Source organism: Dipteris shenzhenensis, chromosome 32, assembly GCF_047967505.1.
Source record: "Dipteris shenzhenensis isolate YYH24624 ecotype China chromosome 32, Dip_SZ_1.0, whole genome shotgun sequence".
NCBI classification, from domain to species: Eukaryota; Viridiplantae; Streptophyta; class Polypodiopsida; order Gleicheniales; family Dipteridaceae; genus Dipteris; species Dipteris shenzhenensis.
In genome coordinates, this window is record NC_141627.1 from 6,452,633 (window position 1) to 6,480,286 (window position 27,654).

General features: G+C 39.5%; 1 protein-coding gene across 1 annotated transcript in view; it reads left to right on the plus strand.

Moving 5' to 3' along the window:
• The first annotated feature begins 11,625 nt into the window (after positions 1-11,625).
• Positions 11,626-27,654, plus strand: part of LOC147880238 (abscisic stress-ripening protein 3-like) — a 28,734-nt gene continuing 12,705 nt past the window's right edge. Inside the window, exon 1 of the mRNA XM_087370464.1 lies at positions 11,626-12,031. Within this exon, the coding sequence (XP_087226590.1) occupies positions 11,837-12,031 (195 nt within the window). The 5' untranslated portion in view covers positions 11,626-11,836. The remainder of the gene's footprint in view (positions 12,032-27,654) is intronic.

The window sequence follows — 27,654 nt, forward strand, 5'->3', positions numbered from 1 at the left end:
TAAAGGCATTTGTGGGTTTCTACATGAGGCAAATGCCTAGGTTTGTGTATCCATGGGTATAGATGTAGATGAAGTATTAATGTCTTCCACTCATGATTTTGTATATACTAATGTAGAGATACATTGAGGATACATTCCATAGGTCTATGTTGTGCATTATCCCCAAGGGGTTCACTAGGATATGTATGTGCTTATCACGTGATTAGAAAATCAAGATAATCTTAATTCAAGTTTTTGACAAATTTTTATTTATAGAAGGGTGTAATCTAAAGGATATTAAGATTTGAATAGAAAAGGGGTCATGGATGTTTTTATCAAAGCTATGCTTATATATTAATATAAAATCTTGGCGAAAGTTTTCAAGATCATTTTTTTAGTTTCACAATATTAGTAGAATGTAGTACTTTTTTATATATATTCTTTGGAATTTTGAAGGAAAATTTTTAAATCTTGGCAAAACTTTAAATTTTTTTGCATAAAAGTTTCAAATTCTCGCGAATGTTTCAAATATTTATTTTTATCAAGGCTTACAAACTTTCAACACCAATATAAAAGTTTAGCTCCTTAACGAAACTAACTTGAAAAAAATCATCCATGAAAGGGGTGTATATAAATCTAGGCATTTTACATATAGCCCTTGAACTCATGCGATATAGTAGGTTTTAATATAATGAACTTGCAAAGACATTATCTTGTTATGGTTCTCACTCCAATCATCTTGTTCTTATTGACATGTATGCAAGTTGGGGTATGGGAATACAATGAACTCAAAATCAATTTCAATATGTGAAATTCTCTCCTGATGGAATTTAAATGTTAATGTGATAGGGTGAAATTTTTAGAAACATAATTTCAAGCTAGGCCCTTCTCTACCTTGAAATATATTTTCACAATAGGCCATTGAAATTTGAGAAGGATATTTTTGTGTTTTTAAAGTGCATGGGTTCCCCCAACATGAAAAATATTGTTTAATCATCAATTAGATGAGATTCAATTCAAAACTATAGTGATATGATGGCAAGGAATGCACAATGTATGTTTTTTTTTGGCCAAGCAAATAGTTAACAGGTGCATTTATTGTAATGATGTAGAGAAAATGCACACAATTTGAGAAATTGGGTCTCCAGTAGGCTTTTGTGAGGCACTACAACACGATTGTGGGTCATTTTTTATGCCTCCCCCTGAGATTATTGTGCCGTTGAATTTTTTTGGGGTTGGAGCTCAAAGATGTTCTAAGTCAAAGAGTTCGTCAATATGTAAGTCAATATGGTCATTGGTATAGTCGCCTATAGTCATCGGTATGTGTGGTCTGAGAGCACATATTGAGGCATATACCAATGACTATACCGACACCCATATCGATGCTGAGATTTCTCGACAAAAATTATAGAAAGTGTTTTAAGCATGTCCAAAAATCAATTTGATTGGCAACTTGCAAATCATTTTGAAGGTAAATATTTTAAGAACATGTACACCAATTTTGAGATCAAAATAACCTCGGGGGGGTCACTCATCATATGTAACCCTATCACGTGAGTTCAACAGAAGGATATTTTTTATTCCTAAAATTTACATAAATAAATATACATAAGGGACTATTTAAAATAGTTTTGGAAAAAATTTACAGATTTGTATAGAAAAGGGGTACATTTTATTAATGAAAAAATTTACAGATAAGGGATTTTAAATATAGGTCTTGAACGCATGTGATATAGAGGGTTTATACATAGTGACCCCCCCGAGAAAATAACTTAATATATGAAATGGGATAAGGGTGTCATTATGGGTGCTGAAAATTTTACAAAGATTAGTTTGCAATTGTGGGAGAGGAGAGCACACACAAAGGAATAAGGAGACACCAAAAGTGGTGGAGCAAAAAGCCCCTCCAGATTATTCCTCTATCATATATATATATGAGTATACATGGGCATTGTACAAGTGGGTGGGCACACTGCCCTTTACCCCAACAACCTCCCACTTAAAGGCAGTGTGCCTTTAAGGGAATATAGTACACATACAATACAATCAGCCATAGGCTGAAAAACAAGATGACCAGACCGTCATCCTATGCCCATCGGCACTTTACAATGTGCAAAGTGCATAGAGGATAAGCTGCTAGCAAACATCAGGTTTGCAGGATAGAAAATGACAAGCTGTAGATGCCTGTCAACCAAGATCTCATGCCAGATCTCACTGGGAGAGTGAACTCTCACCACCGCGTGCTCCTGTGCTAAGTCCATAGCACCCAAACTGTCACTGTGCAAAGAAAATGTCTCTGTACCACCTGTGACCATAAGCACATAACCTACAATAGACCTCTGCTGGTCTACCCAACCTGCATCACCTGCATGCTGCTCCTGGAAGCATAAGGACCTGATGTCCACAACTGCTTCCCTACTGCCAAAATCTACCATAATCATGCTATCAACTCCCACTGCAATGGAAGCAAGAACTGGAAGTGTAGCCCCAATGGCAAACATGTGAGAACCAAGTCTCAACACAATCATGGATGCATGGAGTACTATGGCTGCCATATCAACCATAACTTGCTGCTCAACTAATCTTGATCGTCAAACTTGCAGTGTTTCAAGTATGGAGCCAATACAGGCAATGGAGTACTCAGTAACTTCCCCCTCTCCATACTGAAACAACCAAGTATCTGACAAACATCATCAAGACCATGCAGCTCCCACTGCAAAGCATCCCTGTCCATAAGGAACCATATGGCAAGTAACGTCAGAAGGATAGCAACCTCCTGAATACTGAGACCATAACCTGTCTCACTGCGCATCACATCCTGAGCTCTCATAACGGTATCAAACCTATGAAGCCAAGCTCGAGGGGATTGCTTCTGGCCATGAAGGCACTTATGAAGGAAACATATCAATGATTCCTGCCCATGCGCAATATGACCCGAGTCAATAACTGCAGAAACCACATCTGTCCTGGCATAACCAGCCAATGGATCATACCGGGCATCATTAGCCAAGGTATCCTCCTCACCATGCATAGCCTCATCCTCATCTGCAAGAGGCACTCCGCATCCTGGGAGTAAACTGTAATTGTCCATAGAAGATGCATCAACAATCTCCATAGGAGTATAAACCTGTGGAATACTAGAGACATCTGACTGTCTCTGACCAAAATCAAGAAGTAATCGTGGTTGTCCCAACTTTATAACCTGCTCACCGTGGGAAAAACCTCCCACTCCAAGGGATATGGGCTGTCCCTGCATAGAATTTGGAGGTATCAGTGCACTTACACCCTCCTGGAACATCACTCTCCTGCTATCCACAGTCCTGGGCTGTCTAAACATAGCATCCTCTCTGAAATAGACATTATGGCTACGTATCAACTCTCTAGTTGAAGAATCATATAACCTGTAGTCCCCACTGGACTCACTGTATCCAAGGAAGATACACCTCCTCGATCGGGAACCATGAGCATAAGCCTCGCAGCCAAACAAACGTAAATGCTCATAACATGGTGCCCTGCCTGTCAAGAAGTCAAATGGCACTCTACCATTCAGAGATCTCCTAGGTGACCTGTTAAGCAAGTATGCAGCTGTCTTACATGCCTCAGCCCAATAGCATTCGGTAAGACCTGCATATCGTAGCATGCTACCAATCCTATCCAATAGAATCCGATTTATGCCTTCTGCCAAGGCATCATGAGCAGAAAGAGGAGGAGTGGTCAACACCCTCCTGATACCAAGTGTATCACATAGATGCTGAAATCTAGAAGAGGTAAACTCTGCATCACCATCAGCCATCAAGCTCAATAGCTTCTTTCCTGACTGATTTTCAGCATTACCCAAGAAGCGCTGAAATGTATCATATACCTCATGCTTCTGCCGAATCGGATATACCCATATGTACTTTGTAGCAGCATCAATAAATGTCACAAAGTAAGAGGCGCCACCCAGTGAAACGGTAGGCATAGGCCCACAAACTGCACTATGAACCAACTGTAATGGCTCAACATACCTCTCACTGACTGTCTTCCTCACAAAAGAGGATCCTGACTGCTGATCATCATCACAATCATGACATAAAATTTGAGAGACATCCATAACAGGAATGTATCTCAATGTTGTAAGGGCTTCCATACCTGCAGTAGACATATGTCCAAGTCTGGCATTCCATAAACTAACCAATGGCTGCTTACTAATCATAAGCATCTTATCCTGGACACCTGATACATGCAATGCATAAGAGAATCCAACCCGTGATCCCCTAGCCATAACCAGATTGCCTCTAGCAATCTTCCATGCACGATCACCCAAAGAGACATGATAACCTGCCTCAACCAACTGTCCAGAACTGATCTTGCTTGTAGCAAGTCCTGGTATATGTCTAACCCTCTGTAGAACAAGAATAGAGCCACTAGGCATAACAAGGTGGATATCCCCATAACCATAGACTGCTAGAGGCTGGAACAGCATGCATGTTGTGACAGGCTTATAAAAGTAGTACTCAAAGGGTAACACATCATCAATAAATTGACATTGTTTAAAAAGGACATCATCAATTGGTAAAATTCAACATCCCTCAATGGAACCCATATGGGACCAGCTTCTAGAGGACAACCCCAATTCCTTGACATGTATACTAATAATACAATGGATCAATTGGAGTCAATCCCACAAGAACTTGACATGTAGCATTATCCACTTGCATACATCATGCCTTTGCTCTTAGGGAGAGGTAATCCCGAAGAATTCATTGCTTTATTTTAGAAAAATGGTTTAGGAGGCACCTCACTGCGAACTCACTACACAAAGAAGAATTTATTTGAGCTTGTTTTCTCAAGCTCTCATAGAAGAACCATATGATTGGTACTTCAAATTGAATGTGGAAATATCAAGCTCATGGCCCATGCTATGACAATATTTTATGCTACAATTTGCAGGCAATGTTGGATCTCAATCAGGATGCATCATCCACAAATTTGGACAATCATGAAAGATCAGATAATGGGATTCAAAAAGTGATTCTACCAAGGGTAGTTCAAAAGGATTAGTATATTATGATAGATTATTTCTACAAGCTAAAAAACACTATCATAGAGAGAAATCCATCACTAACAGATCACCAATTATTCAAATGTTTTGTCAAGGGCTTGCATGAAGAAATAAAAGAGAATTTGGATCACTATAATTGCAAAACTATAACAGAGGCACATGATGCCACAATGATGATTAAGAATCAATTGAGAAAGATTGGGAAATGATTGAAGTAGTATTAGAAAGATAGGTTTCCAAATCGAATAATGACACAAGTGAAGTCATCTCTAACTCCTCTAATACACATAGTGCAAAGCCTATAGAATCATCAAATGCACTAGATAGTAATGAGGGTAATTTGACAATGGTTTCAAGCACAACCCCTGTCATTCACATGTGCACAATGGAAAGTCTTGAACCAACAAGCAAAAAGAAGAAGAAGAAGAAAGTAGCTAAGAAAGGTACTCAATTAATGACCCAAAACCGACCCTCACAAAAGTAAAGTGCACAAAGGGGGAAGAAGTACAAAGCATTGCACCAAAAGGTTGTAACACATGTCTCTTGCATGATGCCAACCCAAAGTGCACCATTCAAGAACAGTTTCGTCACAAGAACTCTTCTATCACTTGACACTATGCATGAAAAGGATGTACAAAGCATCCTTTGTGATAAATCTGCCAACCATGGAAGAAAAATTTTATGTTGGCCATGCACCAAAGGATTTCCCAAAGACAACTACAAAGAAGCAATAGTTTTGGATCCAGTCTCTTATCAAAACCTTCTAAGAATAACTATTGACACATTCAAGAGGGTGGAACAAGTGGAAATAGGCCCCCTCAAGATTTGGAATGACTTAAGACCTTTTTCCAAGAGCATGTTCAACTAATGCACAAATTCCAAAATACTTTGCAACAATAGTTGACATAGCTTAGGCAATAATTACAAGAGGGACATGATTAAAAGAACAAACTTACTTCATGCTGTGCAAAGCAAAACAATGATATCCAAGACTTAATAGAGGAGCTCACTCAACTCAAACAAATGCTCACAATTGACACCGGCCCCTACCAAAAGTCAAGAATCCCCCTGTTCCCAACAAAACATCTTGCAACTATTGATAAACCATGCAATGGATCTTTGGGCACCTATAAGACAATGTGCAGAGCCTGCAAAGATGTCCATAAAAACAAGACACACACTAAGTAGGAAGTCATTTAAAACATTTGTTCCTGAACTAAAAGAGCTTTATCCATTCCTAGGACAAAATGGAGTACTTTTAACACAAAAGAATCACACCCAAGTGATCCAAAGCATAAAAGATATAAAGCTACATGCATCTGTGTAGAAAGAAGAATCAGCAAAGGCATACGTAATTGTGGATGGAATGCAATCCAACGTCCCTCATTCAAAATGAGGTGGTTGAACTTTTTCACACATGCAAATAGACATATAAACTCAAGTGTCAACTCACTATGCTAGTCCATCTTGCCAATACTTCTATCAACTTAGGTACAAGACTCGACAAAATTCAACAAAATCCAAAGACTAACAAAAAAGAAGTTTTTCAAGGAAAAATGTCACCAACGATGGTTTTTTGCAGAAAAAAAGGGAAATAAAAAATAAAAAAGTGGCATTTGGTAAAACTCTGTCTAGGGACCAAATCTAGCTCTCTAGTGACTAAAATTGCAAAGAAGATTCCCTTGAATGCTGCAGTTCTCTAAGTCTGGACATCTAGGCACATAGAGGTTAAATCCACAGACACACACACACACACAACTTTTTCATTTTAGACACAATAGCTCGACAAACTATGGATGGAAGTCCTAATCCTCAACATCAATAGCCTAATCCTTTTCTCTCATATAAACATTTCATTTGTCCAACAAAGAAACACATGCCAAAATCCAATAAGACATACGCAAGTTGACTACGGCAAGACAAAAGTATGCTTTTGTGAACAAACTTTGATGTTACACAAAATGATCAACATGTGTATCTACATACCACATGCAAAGAAAAGAAGAGAAGTGCCATATTATCAACTTGGAAAGTTAGAAAAAAGGAGCTCTAGAACACTCAACAACAAAAGGCAAGAACTGTTCCGACAACTACAATCACCACATCAAAGAAATTTTCATCAACTCTGGAACAATGCACTTGACAACCACAAACTCTATACATGTAGCACAATGCAAAATCTTCCCACTCCAAGCATACCAGATGACGGGTAATCAAATTGGTCCAAGAGAGTTGTTAACCCTATGGTACTAAGGCCCAAAGCACAATCTGGAGCAATGAAGATGAGATCATTGTGTGTGTAGAGTAACGGCAAAGTTTCATTTATAATATCTTGAGCTTGAAATATGGTATGATGGATCTAAAAGGAGTCGGATAGCCAAAATCCTCTCTAGAAGAGATCCAATCATTCTTGCAAAATGAGGATCTAGAGAGAGAAAGACTAAAAGCCTACACTTTTTGAGATCCCACACAAAGTGGAGGGACTCAAGAGGTTCCCCCACAAAGTGGGGGGACTCAAAAGGCTTCCCCAAAAATTGGAGGGACTCAAGAGGTCCCCCCAGGTCCAGTGGGGGGACTTAAGAGGTTCCCCCACAAAGTGTAGAAACCCAAGAAGTCCCCCCAAAAAGTGGAAGAACTCTTGTCCAAGAGGTCCCCTATGAAAGAGGTCCCACCCTGGAGGTACCTACAAATTGTGTAGAGACCAAAATGTATAAATTTCTTTCAATGGAATGAAGCTCCCACTCTTTGGGGTTCACTATTCAAGTTCACTATGGTGTTCATCCGCTTGGTTTCCTTGGGTCCATGCTCCCTGAACACAATCGTGTGATATCATGCTCTAACCTTGTGATCTCCCATCTAGTCCCTTCTTCTCCTCTTTAGGTCCTCTTCCTCCCTCCTCCTCCACCCTTCTCCTCATCCCTCCTCCTGCCTCTAGCTCCTCCTTCCTCCCTTGATCCTCCTTCTCAACCTTTTATGACCGCTTGAAGTCATGAATGAGACTAGATCCCCAATCCTCAACCTTGGACTCCCCCTAAAACCCTACAACCCCTTCAAAAACCTAAAACTACTAGTTAGCTCTCTCAACCTTATTCACATGGAGTTGAGAGCCTCCATCCATCGTTGTGATCAAGCCTTCTTTCTTGCTCACATGCGTATGAGATAAGCTTTCCATGCTTTAGTCTACACCTCTCATTGGAATACGACCCATGGACCTATGCTACACTTGTTCAAAGCCTATGGCAACAAGGTCCAAAAGAGCCTCCCCGAAGCAAAAAAAATGAGTTCATTGTGTGTGTAGAGTAGCGGCAAAGTTTCGCTTGTAATATATTGAGGTGACAAGATGGTATAATGAATATAAAGGGAGGAGGATAGCCAAAATCCTCTGTAGAAGAGATCCAATCATACTTGCAAAATGAGGATCTAGAAAGAGAAATACTAAAACTAGAGAGAGCAATACTAAAATCCTACACTTTTTGAGTTCGCCCCACAAAGTGGTGGGACTCAAGAGGTCCCCCCACAAAGTGGGGGAACTCAAGAGGTTCCTCCACAAAGTTGAGGGACTCAAGAGGTCCCTCAAGAGGTTCCCCCACAAAGTGTAGAGTCCTAAGAAGTCCCCCCAAAAACTGGGGGAAACCTTATCCAAGAGATCTTCTACAAAAGAGGTCCCACCCTAGAGGTACCTACTACGAATTGTGTAGAGACCATAAATCTCTCTCAATGGAATGAATCTCCCACTCTTTGGGGTTCAATGTGTTCAAGTTCACTATGGCATTCATGTTCTTGTTCTCCTTGGGTCCATGCTCTCTCAATACTATTGTGTGATAGCATGCTCTAACCTTGCAATCTCCTGGCATCCTCCCCCCTTCTTCTCCTTTTTCTCACTCCTACTCCACCCTTATCGCTCCTTCTCCTCCACCCTTCTCCTCCTCCCTCCTCCTCCTTCTCCTCCTCCTCCTCCTCCCTCTACCTCTTCCTTCCTTCCTTGATCCTCCTTCTCAACCTTTTACCCCTTGAATTCATGAAGGAGACTAGCTCTCCACTTCTCAACCTTGGACTCCTCTGAACCCTAGAAGTTCTAGATAGCTCTCTCAACCTTATCCCCCTTCTAAACCCTGCAACCACCTTGTAAACCCTTGAACTCGCATGGAGGCCAGAGCCTCCATCCATGATCGTGATCAAGCCTTGTTTCTCACCCACACGCACATGAGATTTGCTTTCCACGCTTTAGCCTACACCTCTCATCGAAATATGATCTGAGAGCCTATGCTATACTTCTGAACACCTATGCTATAATGAGCAATGACACAACTATAGGTGACGAATGCCCTCAAAACCTAGAGTTGGGAGAGATAGCTCTAGACAACACAAGTCGTATGTGAATCCCAAGGATTTAAAGTTTTAGGTAAATAGAAATATTCATGAAACATGAAGATTAAATCCTTTAGTAGGAGAGAATTATTTACATCGCTACATACATATTAAAGGATTTAATGTTCACAAAATGTGAACATTAAATCCTTTAATTGGAGAATTTATTCATGCTGCTACATACATAATTTTCTACTATCTTACATGCTTGGTACAATTGACTTCCAAAATTTTTATGTGTTACCCCTCATTATTGTGATTTTTTGAGGCTCTAGGACCCATGAAGTAATTATGAACAAAGATCGGTTTGATTTCAATGATGATGAAGTAGGAATTAAGCTTGATCTTTACTTTTAACAATGAAGATGTTATGCATAGCAATCGATTCCCATGCCAACTAGACTTGACCATTTGGTTGGCTTAAATGCATTCATGGGTTTCCATGAGAGCGTGATGCCTAGATTGGTTTATGGTAGAGTGCATACATGTTGATAAGGGCATCATCCTCATCCAATGAGGACTTTGTATACATTATATTATTGCTAATGTATTTTTACATTTCATAGGTCTATGCCAGCATCCTCTTTCAAAATCTAGACACTCTTTGAAAATCCTAACTTCACTCTATCATCTTACTCTTGTTGACATGTATGCAAGCAAGGGTTTAAATACTACCCCTTCATTGCATGTTGTATGGTAGTTGTTCATTAATTTGTGCTAGGATGAAAAGCTTAGAAAGATTGAGAAGGATAGTTTTATGCTCTTAAGTAAAATATTTTCCCCTCCTTGAAAAAAAGCATATAATCATTAATTAAATGAAATTTGATTCAGAGCAATAGTGATACTTGGGGGTTTCACTCAAAACTATGTGACTATCACCTGAGTTCAACAGTAGATATTATTCAATTTACTTTTTGGATGTAAATTTACATTATATAAGAGGGTTTTTTAATGGAATTTGAAAAAAAGTTTTAAGTTTGTATAGAAAAAGGGACCATTTTATTTCCTCAAGATTCATTGACAAGGGATTTCCAATTTACCCTTGGAATGCACACGATAGTTTAGTTTTAATATAGTGAACCCCCCATGTAGTGATACGACAGGTGAGGAAGGCATAAGGTTTGGTTGTTAGTTGATCGACTAAATTGGGCAACCGAGTGCATCTATTATAAAACTACAGAGAAAATGAACAAAATCCAAAAATGAGTCTCAAATAGGCCTTGGCCTCTGTGAGTCTATGACCAAGTGCAACCCTCCAAAATACCTTTTGCTTCATCTACAAAGGCCTCATTGTTCATGGGTTATCCATTCTAAAGCTCCAAGGCCTCTATATATTTATCAAATCAAACAAATCGACTGTTGCACATTGTTGATCTACTGGATTGCCACTCTAGAGCTTTTAGCCAATATTCTAGACCTTTTTGGAAAGTGTTCTTACTCTTATAATGAAGTAGCAAGTCATATGAGAAATTTCTTTGGATTTTTACATCTATTTAAAGGCTAGCATCAATTCAATTCGACATCAAGTCATTGAGCTATGATTTTTTGACCCATGAAGCAATATTGAAGAAAGATAGATTTGATTTAAATGCCGAGTAAGTAAGAATAAAGCTTGATCTTTACTTTAACAATGAAGATGGCAACATAACAATCCATTCTATGCTAACTAGACTTGGCCATGTAGTTGCCTTAAATGCATTTGAGAGTCTCAAAGAGAGGTTGATGGCCCAACAGCCTCGGAGGTAGCCCCATAATATACCTCCCCATAATACACTACATCTAGACATGCCCCAAACAAGATAGCATCTGCTACATAATATCTTAAGGATTCCGAGGGGATTCCAAATGAGTGGTGAGGGGCTAGCTGAATGGGAAGTGGAAAGTGTAGCCAAGCATGTGAACATGCTCAAAGGCCAAAGAGAGCTTCCCAAAAGTTTTGAAAATCAATAGTGGAAGGGTACTGAAAAGACAGCGACCTCCTAAGTCGACTCGCTTTGATATAATGAACTGCTAGGTGTAATCGGTGAATTTGATCAGAATAAGGATGGTGATATACTGCTAGGTGTAATCGGTGAATTAGATCGGTCTGAGATGATGTTCAAGACACTAGCGATAATGCTGACGATAACGATCTCAAGGATCTTTCCACATGAGATCGATCAGTGGCACCAACCTTCTTTCCACAAGATCGGTGTCACCAAGCTTTTTGCAATTGCAATTCGTCACTTGCAGAAGTAGTTATCAACTGTAGCTTTTTCCTGCAATCTGATTTCTGACTCCTCCATCGACTCACCACCAATTAATATCTCCATGCATACGTTTCGCCTACATAAGCACCAGCTGCTCTCCTCTGAAACTCAGCTTCTTTCACGTATCAAGCTTTTTGTACGCTGTTTGACATTTGAATATCCGACCTCTAGCTGAGTTCCTTTTCCCTTGAGAACTATGGCTGAGGAGCAGCACCACCGTCACCACTTCTTACACCAGAACAAGGACGATGATGGCGCCGTTGAAACCACGGAGTCCTGCGTCGTAGTCGACGAATCAGCCGAGGCGAAGGCACAAAAGGACTTGAAGCATGCTAAGGGTGAGGAGCATGTGGCTGAGCTCGGGACTGCATCTGTAGCCGGATTTGGCCTGGTAATTGATCTGTGGTCTTTTGCCCTAGGCATAATTAGATTCCCGGAAAGAAATCGCGGCCTCTCTCCTATTTGTGACTGATAGTGCTACGTTTTCAAAATCATTTCCCAACTTTCATGAGGATGATCTTAAATAAATGCAGAGCTCATCCCCTTCTTTTTTGCGCTTAAAAGAGTCCCAATAGTACGTTATTACTTCCAGGCATAAGCTATTCAAGTACGCATAGTCTGTGTGCTTAAATTCTCTTGCTGGATCTGCCATACACAGTACAAGAGACAAAGAGTCTCCATCTTGAGAGAGAAATACCTAACAAAAGACAAAAGCTTTAGGATAAAAGGCAAAAACATTTAAGACCTCCACAAGCAAACAAAAACCTTAAACCTTAAACACATTAGAAGCCCTTAAACTTCTACTAACCTACCTTTAAGCCTTATACTAACCATAATTTGCAAGGTCGAATTCACCAGATGAAGTAACTTCAAAACTATGGCTCTTGATTAGCAACTCACTAAACATTATCCCTTAGGACCCTTGCGGGGCCAAAAAATCACAAGGAAATTCCACTTCCATGGGTTTCCATTATATTTGGAGTAAATGATGCTAATGGAAGATTTTTAAGCCAAAAAAAAACTACACAAGGAAATTGTACATCCATGGGCTTTTGAGCAAAATGATGCTAATGGAAGATTTAGGAGCTAGATGATTTGTCACTCTGTAGAAGTTGCTTATTCAATCATAAGTCACAATTTACTCTTCATTATCGGGTCTTCAAAATTCTCTACAAGAATCTTCTAAAAGTATGGCCTTTTCTATTAACACTATAGTGGAGACTTGGGATGCTAATTTGTGGAAATTTCACATATAATTGAATTACTTATTTTAGAATGAAGCCCCCCTAAATTCTTCTTTCTTTTTTTCAATTTCAATACAATGCAAAATAAAATAAAAAGCCTTCACAAGGACATGCTGCACAAGTTTCCATTATATATTGAGCAAATGATGCTAATGGAAGATTTTTAAGCCGAATGATTTGTTCTTATGTAGAAGTGGTTATTCAATCATAGATCACAATTTATTCTTCATTGTCGGTCTTGAAAATTTTTAACAAGAATCTTCCTAAAAGTATTGTTTTTTCTATTAACACTCTTGTGAAGACTTGGATGCTAATTTCACGTATTATCAAATTCCTTATTTTTACAGTTAAACCCCCCTAAAGTCTTCTTGCTTTTGATCGAAGTTAATAATTGTCCATGAGCATTCAGATTTTGTCAAGTTTTTTCTCATCAAATATTTTCAATTATCTATTGAGAGGAGTAATTTAGTAGCATCATTAATGGGACTTTACATTTAACTAAACCATGTAATTTTCTAATGATAATGCACACGTCTTTACAATTCCTAATGTATCCTAGCCAAAAGGCTTCTAATAGATGTGCAAAAGTCTTTGAAAACTAAATTCTTTAATTCCTCAATATTTTGACAAGGAATGAGAGGGTTACAAAGGAATTGCAAAAAAAGCAGGTCAAATGGAGAAAGGGGTGTTCAAAATTCAATTAAAATACCCCATGTATATACATTTCTATAAATCTACCTAAATTTTTTGAATTAAAAAACCTCTCCATTTGAACCCACGTTGTATACTAACATATTTCTGGGTGAAACCCTCGGGGCATTGACAAGGAGGTGACAATAGCAAAATTGATGTCACAAGCCTCCAAAGGCTATGAAACATGCAAGGTAGATGCCCAACTACAACTGCAAGGCATATTAACTCCATATCAAGCCTTACATGGGCCATTGTCTACCAGGTCCTTCAAGTACTATGTATACCTCATTCTCAACATTATGGAAAAAAGGGAGGCACCCCTCTCTCTCTCTCTCTCTCTCTCTCTCTCTCTCTTCTATGTCCCTCATCCCCATACCTCTCTTCCCATGCTCTTGTCATGATCCACTCCACTCAAAGGACAATATCCCCAAAGGTCAAGTGCAGTTGAACTATTTTTATGAGATGAACCGCATTGGTAGGTGGGATTATAAAATTGCTAGTGGTGTGTAATAGCCCTCATGATCATTGATTTCTTTTTAGTGGCATGATAAATATCACATTAGAGGATCCCAATTTCTAGCACATCCTAATATTTTACTAGTCACTGGATCTCTCTCTATTAACTCTTTAGTTGTTAAATTGTGCCACATGACTCAACAAGAAAGTTTTCTTGTTTTAATCAGTTGGTTGTTTGAAAAGCCCCATATGTTGTGCAGACCACAAACTCCTTTAATTTTCTCGCAATCGTGCTGGCTTCTCCTTTGCACTTTATCCACTTTCACATCATGGAACTTTTTGCGTACTACAGTCTCTTAAGGCTTTGTTTATTGTATGTTGAATGTGTGCCTGTGGAGAGGTTGGCTATACGACATGTTACAACATCATGGATATCATTGATTTTTTCTTTAGGGCATGCTAATTGGTCTTTAAATAGAGCTTGCTTAATAACAGCACTGCATCCATTATGTTCACCCTTGTCTAGACCGGTCAGGGATTTGAACCTTGAGCCGTAGTAGAATCCATGATTTGATTTAAAATGAGAGACAGCACCATCTGACCACACCCAATGTTGTTTTATATTTTCTGCATGAGGATTTTCCTTTTTTAGCCATTCTCAATGCAGTAAAAAGGCATGCTACACAAATAGGGTGTCATGTTCCCTATCATCAAAAATGTAGAAATGGTACATGTGTTGCATTGACTTGGACTCCTGTGAGTCAGCAAGTAGATTGGCATCGGTCGTGGAAGAATCAAGCAAATGATTATATGTGATATGTACAAGAATTGTTATCTGCTTGTTGTACTAGTGAGCACTTTGTTTCTCATCTTGTTCTTGAAAAGAATAATATTATGCAAAATCTATGATAGATACAATAGTATCACGGTGAAAATTGGCAAGGCACATCCTGAACTGCTTATCCTACCAGCTAGCCGTGAAATTGTGAAGCACATATTTTGGGATGGATTGAACCACTTGACCTACCAGCTCCCTTGGTTGGGTGCTCTTATATGACAGTAGCCATCTCTTTGTATCGGATCCTTCAACATTGACATTTTCATATCTCCTCCATTTTAGAGCAACATGGTTGTCTTCCCTCATTTCATTTGGATAGACATTAAATGTCTTCTTTTTAAGCTTCAAATTGTAATCATGCTTGCATGTGCCGCGAATGCATTCAAATCCTGTGCCACTCACGGTCTCCCAAGGGTCTCACTTTGGACAAACCACTAGCTCCCACAGAGACCTTAGGCCATAAAACCTGCCCTCCCTTGCAACACATGATGAGGATCCAGGTGGCCTACAGACTGTGCATTCATTAGGGATCCCCATGGAGCAATGCTCCAACATGACCAGATCTCAAGTCATTCATAGCTTGCCAGGCCAGGTCAAAGTCTATGTGTTTTTTGCAACAACAAACATTCATGTCTTTGAGTTTCCTGACATACCAAGGCTTACAATGCTTAAAGCTCCTCTGCCCAATTATTATGTTCGAATCCTAATCCATAAACTTGAGATACAACTCCGTCTGCTAACCCAACATGCGGGATCATTAGAACAATGAGCCCCCTTTTTGCTACTACTAAAAGAATACAAAACACAGTATAATTAAAGTATGTAATAAAGCAAAACAATTTTCAACCTCCGTGCGCTAATTTAGGAGAGTCACAATTTCAATCACTGGGTTGGTTTAGGACACGTTTAGGATAGTCAACCACCGGGTTGGTTTAAGACATGTTTAGGACAGTTATAATTTCAACCATCGGGATGGTTTAGGACACTGTCACAGTTTCAACCACCGGGATGGTTCAGCTTGACGGTCTCAACTTCACATATTAGACAATAACAAGTATATTGCTTTTCATTTCTGAATTTCACCATTAGAAAATAACAATATATTGCTTTTCATTTTTTATTTTTACAACTTAATAGTGGTATATGACCCAAATAGTAAGAAATTAAATTTAACGAATTTAAGTACTAAGAAACACAATAATTTCAACCACCAGGCTAGTCAATAACTAATGTCTGCTCAACCACATTGGTTCAAGACAATCACATAACTGGTGATTGAGCTGAAGCAACCACGGTTTCATGATGTTCCAACCATCGGGCTGGTTTAGTAAAATAACAATATATTGCAAAATATATTGTTGTTAATTTTTGCTCAATCGTGCCACCGAGTTGGACAACAAATAATGTATGTTCAACCATGCTAGTTCAGGATAATTACATAACTGGCAATTGAGCTGAACCAGCCTATGGTTGCATGATGTTCCAACCACGGGGTTGATTTAGGATAATCACATTAAGTAAGTCCAAGCTTGGTTTAAGAAATGAAACAAGTAAACTATTCCAAATCTTAATCACAAATAACCACTGGGCTATTTTAGGCACCACTGAATTGTGTTGTATCTAGCATGTGTATGATGTGCTCCTCAAACACCTTGCATCCCATCCGCTTCTTACAGATGTCCTTTTTATTTGGAGAAACTCTCGTATTTTTGTGTCAAAACGTCATCACTATAGCAATGAATTCTGCACTTAGGCTTTCTCTCCATTTTTTGCATTTTGTTGAAGCGCACGGACTTCTTAGATCAAGATGATCATGCATTGCATCTGCTCTCTACATTTAACCACTAGAGCCATGTTGGTCCTTCTGATTGACAACATCTTCAGCATTGTGCACCCAAGCCATTTCTCTTTGTTTCAGGAGACACCAACATAGCTAATGTTGCCCTCTTTGTAGCTAGTTGATCTAAGTTGTGCACCCCTTTCACTTTCTATAGGCCATTTCTCATATGAGAGAGCATCACCTCTTAGGCGTGCATCTCCCCAGGTGTTGGTAGGGTTGTTACTCTATAAACTTTAGGGTGCAGGTTAAAGCTACTGGTAATCACTTGAATGGCCTGATGTTGCTACCTCGAATGCTCCCACCAATCATGACACCACAACTCGTATTCTTTGCTCCAATGGTAATGATCGAATGTGTGCATCTGCAACCACTTCTTGCTGCTGCTCTATAATGAGTCTTCTTTCTTCTCATTGTTTCTCTCTAATTCGCAGATGTTGCAAAAGTGTCTCATGTTGCTGATTTGATACCATGCCAGTGCTTTCCTTGACCCCATTAGGGAAATTTGGAGCTCATTTTGGGGCCCTCTAAGGACTTCCCTTGAGAATATTCTCTCAAAAAAGGGGGGCATAGATAATTTTTTGTAGATTAGCTCAAAACTTGTCGGACTTGGCATTTCTAGAACCTACTGTTTGAGGGCTTTCCAATGATATATACCATGATGGGATTTGGACATGGGAATGGAAAGACATAGGGAAGATTTCTTTCTTCTAGGAATCTTCCTACGTTACGTGAATATTATCCTATAAGAAAGGAATCTTTGATGTATCTTTCCATTCCCATGTCCAAACCCCATCATGGTATATATCATTGGAAATCCCTCAAAGAGTAGATTCTATAAATGACAAATCCAACAAGTTTTGAGCTAATTTGCAAAATATTATCCATGCCCCCCTTTTTTGAGAGAATATTCTCAAGGGAATCCTTAGAGGGCCCCAAAATGAGCTCCAAATTTCCCTAATGCTCACTCTGTTCCTTGTGCCTTGACCTAGCTTTTCAGCTTTACTGTCTCATAGCCTCTATGTTCTTCTCTTGCAAGCCATGGCAAGCTGCATGTTGCAATTGATGCCATGGCCACAATCAACCCAAAATAGACCCAGAGAAGCTAGCTAGTGAGGCAAGCAAAAGATAGAAGACAACTTACCCGAAAGAAGACAATGGCAAACCAAAGTCTACGCAAGGTCACATCCAGGTGAGTGTAGGTTGTAGGGCATTTGCAGGGCAGGGGTAGGTTGCAGGTACTTAATCTTCCAAGATTTGATGGGCAGGAGGTGTGAAAATTTGAAATTCGTGGGAGTAGCAAAATTTCAACTGCCGGTTTTCCCCCCTTCAGCGATACACATCAATAGAATTGGGTATCCCAAACACGTGCAATGTGGCCTAATATACTTCTAAACACAAATAGGCCAAAGGGCATGCTATCGAGTTTGATGCTGTGTATTATTAAATGCAATACCTTTGGCATGCTTATGAGCCATATAGCAAGCAAGTGCATGGAAAAAGAAACAATTCAAAATTGTAAATAATGTTGGATTTATTAAAATATCTTTGCACATGCACAAATTGCAATTTTCCAACTTCTTCCATTTTAGGGTGAATCTAGATACCAATACCAACAACTATCAATATTTTAAGGCCACCATGCACTGGTCCCAATAGTTTGAATTTCAAATTTTCAATCTGTTTTAGTTTCAACAAATTAAAAAAAAGTTATGGAGCGTGCCCTCAAATGGTTATGCATCACTTTAGCACAACATTGGAGGCCTGTTAACCCATGCATAATGATCTCATTTAGGTGTGTCCTTAGGTTAAGGAGAAGCTCATGTAGTGTACTTTTGAATGACTACTTGGTTGCATGTATGTATAGAACAAAATTTTGATGTTTTTGAATAAAATGCTATATCCTATAGTCTTCAAGATGCATGATTCACATGTAACATAGCACTTGTAATGCTTTAACAGTCTTGTTCCAAATCCTTATTCCATAATTTTTTGCTCTCATGTTTAATTTGGAATGTATACTACAACTTGACGACAAAGTTTGACGAATTCTATTGAGCAATGCATAAGTTATGGATCATGCAAGATACTTATATACAAAAAAGTCATTGAACCTCACCAAAAATGGCTACACCCAAGCAAACAATGACCCAAAAAACAAGCAATGTTCCTTGTAAGCCAAACTTTGGTGGTGTTAAAGCTTTAAGATTCCTTTCTGCAAAGAAGAAGAATAACAAGCTCAAACATGCTAATGAGTTTGATGTATGGAGAAAGTTACACAACACATGTTGTGAACGAGGGGGGAAGGGACAAAAAAGTTTGGAAAAGAATCAAGTGTGGTTAGCTCTTGATAGCTTGGCACCTTTACTGCAAAATGAAAGATTCAAAGATGATGATGCATAGCATTTCATCAATGCTATGAATGATTTTAGCCGAAATATAGAGATTGCTTGGGGAAACAATCATTTCACAGTACATGGTAATCTCTAACTTGGACATTGAGATGCATATTGAATGGTCCTATAATTACTAATTTGTTTTTCTATTTGGCAACACATTTTATATACTCATGCACTATACATGGCATGGAATTATGGAAGCATCAGAGTGTGGTCCACTCAGGGCATGGAAAGGTCGAATTGGCAAGCACATTGTGTAACTAAGTAACATTATCATACGTTAGGTATTGCTATTTAAGTCTATTTAGTACCAATTGTTCCTATCAAGTACTATTTGTAAGAGCGACCCAACATGGGGGTGATAGAACTAAGTCAAGCCCGATGGCTCAATTGGTTCAATGGTGGTACACGCATATTGAAATAAGAGCAGTTGCAACACTAGCCTTCAAAGAGTCCTTAGTGTCCTATGCAGTGCAAGATGTTTATGTGGAATGTCGAAGAAGAATATACAACTCATCAAATGTAGGACAGAATCATGTAAGGTGGCATGCAACCCATCATAGATTAGGACGCATATGGGTGGGCGATATATGAAAATGATGGTGTAGAATCTTCCAATGTGGATTCCCATGCATAAGTTTCAGAATTTCTTTGTAATTCTAGTTATGTGATTTGCAGTAAAGCCAACATATAATGGCCATGAATTGCAGCACAAATGGATGGCACCCAATTGGCTACAATCCACAGGAAAAGGGTCACTGTGACTGCCAAGGATATGCAGTTCATTGTGCATCTTAGGAAGCCCAAGGGAACTTAGTTTTTTTGTATATATGCCTTGGGCGATAGTTAGCAGGATTCAGTGTGTATTTTGCCTTTGGGCATCACTTTTGTATCATCCTCTTTCGAATATAATAAAGTGTCTTCTTTCGCATCGTCTTTGTATGTGCAATCTCAAATTTATTTTCATTGTATTTGCAATCTACAATTTACTTACATGCAAAATGAAATAATATTCAGTGAATCTTAATGGAACATGCAAAAGGAAATAATACTCAATTTTACTTACATGGAAAAGGAAACAATATTCAATAACAAATAAGAAAATAATTTAAATTTTGTATTCTTTATTGACTCAGAGTGGTATTACAAAGAGCACCACTTTAGGACACAAGTTATTCTAGCCTAAGCTTCTTCTTGCTTGGTTCAGCTCCCTTTTTTTCTTGTTGAAGAAGAGAGGTTGCACAATTTCATTTTCTATGGCTTGGGGATCCGTAACACTAGCTAGACTTGCAATAGCTATGATGCTATGGAAAGGTTCGGATCGTGTGTCTAAGAACAAAGATAAAGCTACATTATGCTAATCAAAACAACACAATCCTCAGTAGGATGGATTGCCCTCATCTTCACCATCCAATCAAGGACCCTGAACTTCATAATATTCAACTTTACATCTGTCGATAATTGCCAATGAAGACTTAAATGTGTTGAGCCACTCTGTTGATATAGTGGCCAATTGAATCCCACCCCCCAACCCCCCAAAGGATCCTCTGGTTCCACCCTTGCATCCAACATATCCATCAATCCACAAGATATCCTGCAACTAACATATTACATTAAAACCCTAAACCATGATTTGTGATATATAAATTAAGAAAACATCCTTTTTCAACAATAAATAACAATTAGGGTTTTTTCACATAGGAAAAATAATATTATTTCCAAGAAGCCATTGTTACAAATTGGGCCCAGGTCACACAATGTTGGATTTAGGGCTTACAGGGGTTTGTTTTCAATATAAATCATGCACATGGAAAATAATCTCTTGACAATGGCCTCTTGGAATATTTTGAAAAGATTATTTTACCTGTGTGAGAAAACCCTAAACCTAATTGTGTCCCCTATTGGTTGAACAAAAACCCTAAACTTGATTTTTTCCTTATGTGTACCCTAATTTTGTCCACAAGTGGAGTGTCAAGGGTAAGTGGGAGGGGGTGTGGGAGTGGAGAGTTGAATTTATTCAATTTCAACTTATGGGGAATAAAAAATAGGATTTAGGGTTAAAAACCCAACAATTGTTTTCCTTTTAAACCCAGGCTATCTTGCAGGTATACTAGGTATGTATATGGATTTTCAACCCAAAATATGCCCTAGAAGCATGATATTTGACATCGTGCGAGGGAGGGTGGGATTCCATTCAACCTGTTGCCTCTTGGCACATAAGTGGGAATGTTTCACCCCCCCCTCTCTCTCTCTCTCTCTCTCTCTCTGTCTCTCTCTCTCTCTCCCTCTCTCTCTTCCCCTCTCCATCTCCATATTTCCCTCCCTTTGTCTCAGCCCACACAGTGGCTTCTATGCATTCTGATCTATAATTGTACTTTGTCCCATAGACTCTTTCAAGGATGTTAAGATTTCTTTCTTTCTTTCCCTCCCTCTCTCTCTCTCTCTCTCTCTCTCTCTCTCTCTCTCTCTCTCTCTCTCTCTCTCTCTCTTCCTCTATCTATCCCTCCTATACTAGTGGAGAAACAAAACGAATATTTTATGTCTCTCTCCCTCACTCATCCCCTCAAACATAAAAAAACCATAGCAGTACAAAATATAATCTCTCTCTCTCTCTCTCTCTCTCTCTCTCTCTCTCTCTCGTACTAGTGAAGAAACAAATGACTATTTTTTGTCTCTCTCCCTCACTCATCCCCTTAAATAGAAAACAAAACATAGCAGTTTGAAATATAATCTCTCTCTCTCTCTCTCTCTAGGGTGCGACTGCTTTTCTTAGTTGCATGCTTTTTCTCCATGCCTCCATTAGCCTATCTACAACTAGTCCCACTATTGAAAACTAGGTTTTATCTTCATGCAATTAAATTGCTAGATCTAACAAGTAGAACATGACGTAAGAATTTCAATATCATAGCTTCACCTACTTCCTATCACTAACAATTCAACGTGTCCTCAAAATCTGCCTATCACTACTACCCCACTAGGTTTCCTACACCTTCTTGTGACACTCACCAACCCCCCTGTCTTGATGTGTGCCCCCCTTATCTAAAGATCATGTAAATTATAAGTCTTTAAAATGGCCGCTTTACTATTTTTCTAAACCCCCAATTGAAAAAACACTTTTGTAAGTATACTTTTTTCTTATCCATAGAGAATCTTCTCCCATAGGTGTGGGGTTTGTTTCCCTTAGTGGATTCTCCTCCTCTCCACATCACATCACCAAAGCTAGAGGGCACAAACTCTACCTCTTCAAAATCAGCGAGACGAGAGGAAGAGTTCCTCTATACTAAGCATGGTTCCAAAGTCTATAAGATTCCTGCCTACAAAAGAGCTGAGGTGGTAGGAACCATCATCATTGAACGATGTGTGTCTAGAGAACTAAAGTGTAAAGGGGATACTCTAATGGGATGCCAAAATTTGGAGAAAGCTAGAGGAACATCATCAGTAGCATCACCTATAATTGGGTTAGAGGCAACATTGGTTGCGATAACCTGGGTCAAGGGCATCACTTGCCATGACTAGAACTAAGATATCACTAGAATGAACAAATGTGTGTCAAGGATGAGAGAAGGGATCTCTTGATCCATAGGTGGTGAAGGAGCACTAACTCTAACCGCAACCCAATGGGGGATAACAGGTACGAGATGCATCGGTATTGTTGGACATGCAAGAGGTGTTGATGGAGTGATACAAGGATAGTCCACACCACTAGAAGACTTCTCAGCAAGATGCTAAAGGTTTTTCAAGGATGACACTGATCTTGCCTACCCATTATCTTGACTATTTGCCAAAAGAGATCCATCCAAATCCTAGAGCATAATGTGGTCATCTGAAAATGTGAGAGTCAGCAAAAATGATGACCATAACTCTGGGAACCCCTTTAGACTTAATTGCCTCCACTACAAAAGATGGTAAACTAGGGAGGTCGTGGAACCCTTTGATTAGCCCAAAACAAGCTCCAATCATGACAAGGAATTGGTGATAAACCTATGGAAGACTAGAGAGTTTTATCAGGAGTGATATGACATAATTTCTTCCTCTTTCTATTAAAACCCAACATGAGAGGTGTAACAAAACCCAACAATGAGGGAGTAGCCTTGAGCACTATACTCATGATTCCAAGATAATCAAAAGTCACTTGAAAGAAACTTCATCCCAATAATAAAAAATTAGAAAAGAGGGGGTGAGATATGAAGGTAAGGTTATAAGCATCTAGTCAATGGGAGAAGGTAAGGTAAAGTTTTGGTAAGGTTTTGGGAAAGGGTGGGGGGAAGAGATGGGGTAGCAAGGTAGGGGGAGGAGGGCCAAGTGGTAGGGAAGGGGCATTGGGGTAGGGGGAGAGGGAGCAGAGGGCAACAAGTAGCAAGGGTAGCAAGGAGAGGGAGGGAGGAAAGGGTAGCAAGGGAAGGAGGGTGCATCATGCAAGAAGAGCTTGATGGGAGGAGATACTTGTAATATTGTGACTTATCAATATGAGAATTCCATTGTTTCACATTCTCATTCTTAACATAGAAATTCAAGTTGAGTTCTCTCTTTAATGAAAGATGCATGCATACCTCAAGCTAGTGCCAAGAAATTTCATGAAAGTTTGATAATCCAAATCATAGCATAGATGTGAAGTTTCATGTACATTGATATTGATATAAAGCAAACAATCTCTTCCATGGAACTCTATATCCCCTCAAATAATGCACACATTCCATACATATCTATACTTCTCTATGAAATCTTGGTTCATAATTTGACATTAAAGTACACCACATAATGTAAATCAGATGGATGCAATGTCCAAGCATTGTTATGTTTGTACAAGAATAAATTTTAGAGCACTTATAAACTGAATCATTGAGTTTTAGAGAACTTACAAGAATAATTTTTAGAGCACTTATGTTTCTCAAAGCATTGTTGGGTTTTGTCCCAATTTCTCTACCTTTGTGCAATAGCCTTGTGCTTTTGCTTTTGCAAATCTATAGTATCCTCATGCTTTTGCTTGTGTACATCTTTAAAAATCAAGCAAGTTGAAAACACAAATTGAGATGCATGAAAAACAAATTAATATACAAATACATTGCACAGCCGCAATATGTAAGGTGAAAATAAGAATTTTACTCCATTGAAGGATTTGGAGTCCCTCAAAACATCAAAACATACATATGTGCATGCTAGATGCATGCTTACAATGTTCCAATGACTATCTTTACTCTCATTATCATACCCATTGTCTACATCACTTGGGTTGTTACTCTAGACAACATCATAACCATTGTCTATATCACTTGGGTTGTCACTCTAGACATCATCATTTGAATTATTTTTCCCTTAAGAATATGACACTCAACTTGAATAATGTACTCTCAATCCAATATGACACCAACACAAAACATGACATTGTCCATGTCTATCTCCTTTGACCCATCTTGGCAATCTCATTTTTTCCATAACTTCTTTAATTGTTTGGAAATTGTGTCTTCTCAAAGGACACCTTCTCACAATGGGTTGTGCATGCACATTGTAGTCAAGTTGGAGTGTTTTAGGTCCTTTTGTACTTGGAGTACTCTTGTTAGGGTCACTAATTGAAAACCGCATATATCATATTGAGAGTGCTCTCAACGGAAGCAAGAACGGAAGAAGGAGAGAGAGCGAGACAGAGAGCCACACAAGTTTTGGTGGGTGCAGAACCACCCTAATCTTCTTTTTCAATCATTTATATATGTGTTTGAGTATTGTACATAACTGGGGTAAAGGCACAGTGACCTTTAACCCCCACAACCTCCCACTTAAAGGACAATGTGCCTTTAAGGGAGAACAACCAGTGAGCATACTATCCAATGCCCATCAATACACGACAATACTCAAACCGCTGACTAGGTAGACTCTTCGTCAGCATATCTGCAGGGTTATCATCTGTATGAACCTTGACAAGCTCTATGCGCTTGTCCTCAAGTACCTCCCTGATGAAATGGTACCTGACCTCAATGTGTTTGGTCTTTGCATGAAAGACCGGATTCCGTGCTAGCTGAATAGCACTCATGGAATCACTATGCAATGTTGGTACACTTGTATGAATCCCCAAATCTCCCACTAGCCGATCAAGCCATATAGCCTCCTTGCAACCCTCTGTGGCTGCAACATACTCAACCTCTGTGGTAGACAAAGCAACGCACTTCTGTGCGCGAGACATCCACGACACTGCACCACCTGCAAAGGTGAACACATAACCAGAAGTGGATCTCCTACTATCCACATGCCCTGTATAGTCTGAATCTATGTACCCAAGTACACGCATGTCTCCTTTACCAAAGAAAATGCACATCTCCTTGGTACCCTTCATGTACCTCATGATGCACTTAACTGCCTCCCAATGCCTCTTTCCTGGATTAGCCATATACCGGCTAACAACTCCCACTGCAAATGCAATGTCTGGTCTAGTAGCTATCATAGCATACATAAGACTCCCAACTGCTGATGCATAAGGAACCTTGGCCATCATGGCCCTCTCCTCATCTGATTTGGGACTATCTGTATGACTCAGTTTCACATATGGAGGCAATGGAGTACTCACTGCCTTCCCCCCCTCCATATTGAAACGCTGTAATACTTTTGTAACATACTCTTTTTGTGAAAGCCAAAGGATTTTCCTACTCCGATCACGCGTGATGTGCATACCAAGAATATGACCTGCAAATCCCAAATCCTTCATATCAAAGGCCTCATGCAACTTGGCCTTTAATGCATCTAGCTCATAAGTATTCTTGCTAGCCAATAGCATATCATCCACATATAGTGCCAGGATTATCAGGCTACTATCCTTAGCCCTTTTAGTGTAGAGGCAGTGATCAATTTCACTCCTTCTAAAACCCTGGGACCGAATGAAAGCATTAAACTTCTGATACCATTCTCTAGGCGCTTGCTTAAGACCATAGAGACTCTTCTTCAGCTTGCAAACTAAATGCTCTTTGCCCTTTTCTTCAAAGCCTTCCGGCTGCACCATGTAGATGTCCTCATGCAAATCCCCATGCAAGAAAGCTGTCTTGACATCCATTTGCATAAGCTCCATATCCTCTACTGCCACTGGTCCAAGCATGCATCTAAGTGTGGTCATCTTTACAACCGGAGAGAATATCTCATCAAAGTCCCACCCTTCTCTTGCTTGAACCCTTTAGCAACCAAACGGGCCCTGTATTTAGGCACATCATCACCTGTGACCTTCATTTTGTAGACCCATTTACATGGCAATGCTTTCTTTCCATGTGGCAAAGAAACCAAGTCCCAAGTCTTATTCTTCATAAGTGAACTCATCTCTGATTGCATAGCATACTCCCACTTGCGTTGATCCTCACGCATCATAGCCTCTCTGTAGCAAGAAGGCTCCCCGCAATCAGTAAGCATCACATAGTCTACCCCTGGAACAAACCTATCAAGCGGTCTAGACACTCTAGATGATCTTCTCAAGGGCATTTCAGCTTGCTGTCCCACTTGCATATCAGCCACATTTGGCTCATCATTTCCACCAATAGATGATCCATCATCTACCCTTGATTGTATACCTGTGGGAGTACTTGGTTGTACCATTTCTTGCACATTTGGTGCATGGACAGCTTGCTGCCTATCAACATATGCAGGTGGATTCACATCCTGGAAAGTGATTCTCCTCATTTCCACATCCCTCATGGGTGCCTTATGCATTTTCTTCTCATTGAAGACCACATCATGGCTGTGTATGATCTTCTTTGCTTCTGGATCCCAGAGACGATAGCCCATCTCTCCACTTTCACCATAACCTAGAAAGATGCATTTCCTAGACTTAGGATCTAGCTTCTTTCGAAGCTCTTTTGGCACATGTGCATATGCCTCACACCCAAATATACGCAAATGAGAGTAAGAGGGATTCTTGCCACTCCATGCCTCTTCAGGAATACCACCATCCAAACTCTTACTAGGTGATCTATTGATCACATGCACTGCAGTCTTCATTGCCTCAGTCCAAAAACCACCAGAAAGACTTGCATTGGAAAGCATGCATTGCAACCTTTCTTGAATGGTACGGTTCATCTTTTCTGCAACTGGATTTTGCTCTAGAGTACGAGGGGATGTAAGCTCCCTCTTAATCCCACGAGTATCACAGAAATGCTGAAAGTCATGAGAGAGATACTCTCCACCATTGTCAGTCCGTAGGCATTTAAGCGTTCTAGGTGACTGATTCTCAACCAAGGCCAGCCATTTCTGAAATACCTGGAATACATCACTCTTCCGAGCTATAGCATAAGCCCACACTTTCCTAGTTGCATCATCAATGAATGTCACATAGTATTCAGCCCCGCCTGATGACCGTGTAGGCATGGGACCACATACGTCTGAATGCACCAAATCAAGCATTTCAAACTCTTTCTTTCCCCTTCTTTTATGGGCTGATTTAGTCTGCTTCCCATAGAGACAGTGCTCACAAAATTCAAAATCAGAGAAACTCAAATGCGGTACATAACCCAAACGGCATAAGAGTTTCATTCCATTCTGGCTCATGTGCCCCAACCTGCAATGCCACAAAGAAGTGCT